The sequence below is a fragment of the Amphimedon queenslandica genome, unplaced genomic scaffold (genome assembly GCF_000090795.2).
Source record: "Amphimedon queenslandica unplaced genomic scaffold, v1.1 AMPQUscaffold_11495, whole genome shotgun sequence".
NCBI classification, from domain to species: domain Eukaryota; kingdom Metazoa; phylum Porifera; class Demospongiae; order Haplosclerida; family Niphatidae; genus Amphimedon; species Amphimedon queenslandica.
Genome location: NW_003548263.1, coordinates 3,413 through 9,884, shown reverse-complemented (window position 1 = coordinate 9,884; position 6,472 = coordinate 3,413). Strand labels below are relative to the sequence as shown.

The window sequence follows — 6,472 nt, the reverse complement described above, 5'->3', positions numbered from 1 at the left end:
CTTCTATCTGGTCTTTCTTCATATACGGATTTGGTACATTCCTTTTAGCTGAATCAGTCTATCAATATGCTAAGAAGCATCATGATCCACTTCCAGTTCGTATTCTATTCTACATACTGCTGACTTATGCATGGGAGTTCTCGTGTGGTGTGATACTTAGCAGGTTTGGTGCAAATTCATGGGATTATTCTGAATTTAGATTCAACGTGTATGGATTGATCACACTTGAGTATGCTCCCTTCTGGGGTATCGCTGGGCTCGTGTTTGAATATATTATGAGTTGTATGGAGGCAGTTGAAGGACTACCTCACTGGAGGGTAGCAATAAATAAAGAAAGAAGACAATCAAAACACTGAATATAATGTAATGACACTATTTATAACAGAACATACACACATACATACATAATGTTTTGTAATTTAGCTTTTTCTTTTATTAGCGAGTGGATCAGTAGTGACAGTTATACCGATCCCATCAGAAGCAATGGAAACAGAATACCTAATAATAGTTAATATTATTATATTTAAAATGATTTTTGATTACTTTTCTCCAGCTCCAAGCAGTACACATGAATCGGGGCCCATTGATACTGTCCCTTTGTCAGTTGTCACTGTTGCCTCACCTTTCTAATACATTTTTATCTTACTTTAATATGATACAAAATTTACCAATTGCCAGAGAAACGTCTCTCCTTGGTTCTGTCCTTCTTGCTTTGTATTACTACCCCACACACAATACTGATTAGAAAGATCAAATGAGAGAGAGAGAGCATTAAAGGGGCATGAAGGATTTATGTTTGCATACTTTAAATTCTCCGTCCCAATCAAAAAGCATTTTATTTCCTTTAGAATTGATCTCTTGCTCATTATCTCTTATCCACTATAATAATGAAGTAAAGAGATACATGTGTGCTAATTGATTAAGTTCGTCAATTAACTCAGTGTGACAAATTAAATATTAAAGAATGATCTGCAGCTATTACTACATTAGATACAGTTCAATGACATACCTCATTAAGATTGAATGGCTTCATCACTGAAGTCGTCACATCCAATTTCACAGGAGGAGGAGGAAATACTTTACCTAAAATAATCAATAATTGACATTATTATTATTATTATTATTATTATTATTATTATTATTATTATTATTAGTACAAACCTTCAGGTGGATGTCCAGTCTTGTATTCATCAGAAGCAAAGAACCTAAGGACATTCAAAATACAATGTACACGTACAGTTTATTTTAGCTAGTATAAATTTTGAACTATCGAGTTTATATTAAATAATCATAAATTCATTCACACAATTCAAAATGAAAATGCAACTTAAAGCTGTACAATTTTATCTCAATGCCAATAATGGCTCACTCACTTCTTAATGACAGGTCCTAGCTGAGTACCAAGATCATAGCAGTGAAACCATTCCTCCCACAGCACATCAGTAGTCCCATCAACATAATAACGGAGACCATCAGTTTCATCCTCTGTCCTCTCCCTCTCCATTACCTACATGTACACTGTGTAATTATACAGTTTTAACTATAATAAAATTAATTACATTTTAAACTAAAATTGAGACATTTCTTGCAAAAATAACAGTCCCATGGCTTCAGTACAGGGTTTCCCATAGGATTTTGACACAGTTGTCCATTAAATTTTTAAGAATTTTAGAAAATTTGACAAACTATAGCATAGGTTATTTTGTCAAAAATTGTCAGGAGAAAATTTACTTTTTCCTGATGCATACATGTTCTTGTGCTGCATAAAAATTCTGACTGATTAAATTAAAATGAAATTTTTCATGAATTTTAAAGCTGCTTCAAAAGCCATGTACATGTACATGCTTTTTAGCTCACAAAGCATATGCTCAGTGAGAAACCCTGCTCTTTAATGCCTTAATATATGCATTTCATTTTTTCACTAACTATACTAAGCATTAGGCACATCAAAATAATCATTCCTATGTTTGGATTATAGTCTAAGGATATCTTATAAATATATATTGTATTTAACTGCTTGATACATGTACACATGTGTGCTGTGAAGGTCTCTAATCATGTTTACATTGAGTCGACCACAAAGGAAGAGGGTAATATGAGGACCCTCTCTTTCTCTCTTTATAAATAGCTTAGTCCACTACTTAAGGACTTGCTAACTAAGCTGCTAAACAGCAATAAAATGGTGGTGTGAAAATCACTATTATAGTCTTGGTGAGCACATTTGCTCACTAAATAAGGGGACCCTATTTTACATACTTAATTTAATTATCTCATAATAACATACAAAGCCAACAGTTCCTTCATAACGCTGAGGTGAGTGAGGGATACAACTAGGGAGCAGAAATACCTAAAAAAGAAAGTGTATGAAAGTAGAACGTACAATAATAATAATAAAATAACAAATGTATTAACACTGACAAAAATAATAATAAGAAAATCAAAGGAAGACAGAAAAGTAATAATAATAATAATAATAATAATAATAATAATAATAATTATTATTATTATTATTATTATTATTATTATTATTGGCATGCGTACCAAATGGAGATCAATTAATATGGCCGACAGTTCCCCCTTAACCTTATTATGCACTAAAACGAATAAATTATTATTACATTAATTTTATTTTATTTTATTTCCGACTTTATTTCTATTCTTAAACTACCATTGTCCTACTTGGTGTATTTTGGTTGGTAATAACAATAATAATAATAATAATAACAATAATAATAATAATAATAATAATAATAATAATAATAATAATAATAATAATAATAATAATAATAATAATAATAATAATCGTACCTCTCCTTCTTTTATGACAACATCTTTGTGAACACCTTTTTCAACGACTTTCAAAACCATGTCACCTTTCTTTTGATAGAAGAACTAAAAAAGAGAAAAACAATATTTCATTGTCAGGATTTACCACAAAGCAGCATGTTTGATGAGCTCATAAGCACTGCACTATAGTACATGGCATTTAGAGCAGCTTTTAAAATTCATAAAAAATTCAAACTTTGCCAGAATCAGCTCCAAGTTGATAGATAACAAAAGAATATGTTTGTGTATTAGAAAAAAGTAAAAAATGAAAAAATTCTCTCATAGCCCTTTTTGACAAAATCCAGCCTTTTTAACAAATTGAAAAATTCACAAAAAATCACATTTAATTGGAATTAGCCTAAAGTTGATACACAGCATAAAAATTTGTATACATGTATGTATCAAAAAATTATAAAAATTGAGAATTCTTTTTTGGCCATTTTTGACATGGTCTGATTTTTGAGCAATTTTATAAAATTCATACCTTAGAGTGACCTTTAATTGCGGGTACTAAATTTTACGATTTTAGCACAAGGTAGATTCTGCTGGTATTAAAAATTGCGATTAAGTAATTATTACTAATAGTTATATGGCATCATGATGTCATTATTAATAATTGCGCGTATTAATAATTGCAATTTTAACCCAAACGCAAAATTCGTAATTAATAGTACCCGTATTTAAAAGTAATCTTAAGGTAAAACATCCAAACTTGATTGGAATCAGCTCAATGTTGATACACAAAATAAGAACATGCATTTGTATCAGAAAAATTATAAAAATAGAGAATTCTCTCCTGGTTGCTTTGACAAACTATAGTACAAGGCTTTTTGAGCAAATTTAACAAGAAGCTGTATGAGTACTAAACTGTACTATACAAAAATAATGTGGGTAAACCTATTCACTATGTGCACATGACCTAAAACTACAATAAAAAATGGCTACAAAAAACAAATTACAGCAATACAGAGTAGATGTGATATCACAATCTATTACAAACAAGGGCCCTAACTAATGAAATCTCTCAAACTTTCCCTATAATCTGTAGTCTACATAAATAAACCTACAAAGGGGGAGTCTTTTAAAACATCCTGTACCACACAGAAGATATAGGAGTGATATAACAAACTTTAACAAAATGATGTCACAGTTCTTAGAATAACCTACACTAGTGCCAGTAAATAATTAAATCACCTTATCCTATGGGCATGTATGGGCATGTGCTACTTTGATGTGCATGTGCTGTGGTGGGTGTTATATGCCCATAGAATATGTATGTTTTTATAGCACTGTTGAGTGTTTTGACAAGTAAGTCAATGAAGCCAATGAAGCCTCCATAGATAAGGTAGGGCATGTCATGGGTTAGACCAGGAGCCCGGTTAAGACTCATTGTGGTTTATGAAATCTTAGTATCAGGAGCTCAGCTCATGGTATAGATTAGATAATCTTCTTGTCTGGTCGGTGGGTGGGTGGTATATGCCCATCAAACCTGTATAACTGCAGCATTGCCACTAGTAAACATGCAAATATTAATCTTATGCATTATGTGGCTGGTAAAGTCTACAAGTGTGTATTACTAGTATTACCTCTTCTCCCTCATCAATGTGAAAGTCTTTGCGCTGATTTGGTCCACCAATAAACATGATCTTCAACTGACCCTTCCCGTGCCTGAGAGTGAGGATAAGGCAGTGACTAATAATGAGAAGGGTCTATGACTTACATCAACTTGTTACAGACTGGAGGAACAAATGAAGACTTGTTTTCTTCTATCCATTGAGATATGTTAGTCACCAAGGCCATTGTTTTATCAATTAGCAGTTAGCACACACCCACACAAGTGCAATAATAATTATCGATTGTGCCACACCTTCTTAATTTATATCGATCATAAACTCAAGCCACACCTCCTTAATTCAATTTCAGATATTCATGGAAAGGTGTTGTTGGCAACCAGTCATAACAAATACAGAAAATGTCCTCTCAAAGGCTAGTCCTGAGATGCAAACCATGCCAAGAAGAAGAAAAGCACAAGGTCCTGGATATGGAATTAGTCGAAGCTGCTAAAGGGATGCAGTTTGGAGAGAATGTTGCACATGATGAGTTTTTCACTGATGCTGTGTCTGATTGGGTTGGAGAGGCAATGGAGGGTCATAGTCTAATAATACTGCTGTATGGTCTTCCCTCCAGTGGTAAATCATACACTGCTTTTGGTAGCCCAGGCGAATCTCGTAGTAACCCTAAAGCCAGAGGCATCATAGTTCGTTGCATGGATGAGTTCATCAAGACTGCAGCTTCCAAAAATAGTATTGCTCAGATTAAAGGTAGCTTCTACCACATAACAAGCAGAGGACAAGTTGCAGACCTTCTTGATGCAAGGAAGCGAAATTTGCAAACAAAACGGATTGATGACAAATTCATTTTTCCTGACGCCACAAAGCAATCTTTAACGACTACACAGGATGTTGTGAATTTACTTGAAAAAGCACAATTAATGAGAAATGCAACTGGAGTCTTAAGATCGGATGAAGCAACAAGATCCCTCAACCCATTGAGAGATTATAAACCACACAGTACACATGCTGTTTTTCATTACACCATAGAATCCTGCAATAACGACTCAAGGGTTGATGAAGTCTTTGCATCACAACTGATAATTGTTGACCTTGCTGGGTCTCAGATCAAAAAGTTTCATGCTGAAAACTCGATTTGTATTGATAATGGTCTTACTGCCTTACACAACACATTATTAAACTTAAGTTCTTCTGACCATGAAGCTGCTACAGAATCATGTTTATCAACATCACTCACTCAGTTGCTTTTTCCAGGATTCTTTGGAAACTCTCGATTGATAATAATCAATACATTACTAATGAATGACACTGAAGAACACACAACAAGAAAAATGATAAAATTTTGCAAAGGATTATATAATAGTAAGGCTATTAGCTCACCTGTCTGCTTAATGCTATCTCAAACTGATCTTGGCTCAAAGATGATTAAGACTGATAGCCTGAAAAGAACAATTCTCCAGGAGCTTAATGTTAGCAATGAGCAGAACTTAAATTTGGAAATTATAAGTCAAACTGCAGTCAGTGTCAATGGAATGGTTTTTGAACAATTATCAGTGCAAAGTCTTCAAGCTATTGTTAGCATTCGTGAAATTGAGAAAGAAAGACTGTCAAAGCAACCACCCACACAGTAAGGAAATTAATGTTTCTTACTTTTGTTATTGTTTTATTGGTTTATGCATGCACAGACCTAGTATACCAAGTTATTCTGCTAGAGCAAATACTTTACCTCCCCTTAAAGTTGAAGCTAAAAAAACCAACTATACCTCATCTTTACTTCCAAACAATCAACCACTTCCTGTAAGTCATAATGTTCCATTAACCCATTATACTGTTGAACATTGTAGCTTCGAAAAGCACCTCTAGTTCCCTCAATAAAACCTAGCTCTCTTCTCAAGATTAAGCCACAGATTCAAAGTAAGGCATATGCATGTCCATGGAATATTTTTACTATATTATTTGCATTTTAGAATCATCGTCAAGCTCAAGTTCAGACAGTGAAGATGATAAGACTATTCCTGTTGTTTCTTCTAACAGTGTTGCTTGCCCTCCTCCTTTGAATGACATTCCTCATGTCT

At 33.5% G+C, this 6,472-nt stretch overlaps 2 protein-coding genes across 2 annotated transcripts in view; one reads left to right on the top strand and one right to left on the bottom strand.

Annotated features, from left to right (window-relative positions):
- Positions 1–275: 275 nt before the first annotated feature.
- LOC100636304 (3-hydroxyanthranilate 3,4-dioxygenase-like) lies at positions 276–4,654 on the bottom strand. Its single transcript, XM_003390917.3, has 11 exons — positions 4,547–4,654; positions 4,413–4,494; positions 2,809–2,892; positions 2,285–2,347; positions 1,374–1,507; positions 1,162–1,205; positions 1,010–1,083; positions 805–879; positions 669–737; positions 544–626; positions 276–498 (listed from the first exon to the last, which is right to left on the bottom strand). Exons 1-11 carry the CDS (start codon positions 4,624–4,626, stop codon positions 420–422), a joined length of 867 nt encoding a protein of 288 aa, XP_003390965.1. The 5' UTR covers positions 4,627–4,654; the 3' UTR covers positions 276–419.
- A 141-nt stretch (positions 4,655–4,795) lies between these two features.
- The window catches only part of LOC105315198 (kinesin-like protein KIF15), a 4,022-nt gene continuing 2,345 nt past the window's right edge, over positions 4,796–6,472 (top strand). Inside the window, exons 1-4 of the mRNA XM_011409750.2 lie at positions 4,796–6,024; positions 6,083–6,194; positions 6,242–6,311; positions 6,365–6,468. Of these exons, the coding sequence (XP_011408052.2) occupies positions 4,799–6,024; positions 6,083–6,194; positions 6,242–6,311; positions 6,365–6,468 (1,512 nt within the window). The 5' untranslated portion in view covers positions 4,796–4,798. The remainder of the gene's footprint in view (positions 6,025–6,082; positions 6,195–6,241; positions 6,312–6,364; positions 6,469–6,472) is intronic.

Excerpts from the sequence above, each read along its gene's own strand:
- LOC100636304 (XM_003390917.3), bottom strand. The coding sequence starts at position 4,626 with ATGGCCTTGGTGACTAACATATCTCAATGGATAGAAGAAAACAAGTCT. Across the intron at positions 4,495-4,546 it reads CCAGTCTGTAACAAGTTGAT|GCACGGGAAGGGTCAGTTGA; the intron begins GTAAGTCATAGA and ends CCTCACTCTCAG. Across the intron at positions 1,508-2,284 it reads ATGAAGGAACTGTTGGCTTT|GTAATGGAGAGGGAGAGGAC; the intron begins GTATGTTATTAT and ends GTGTACATGTAG.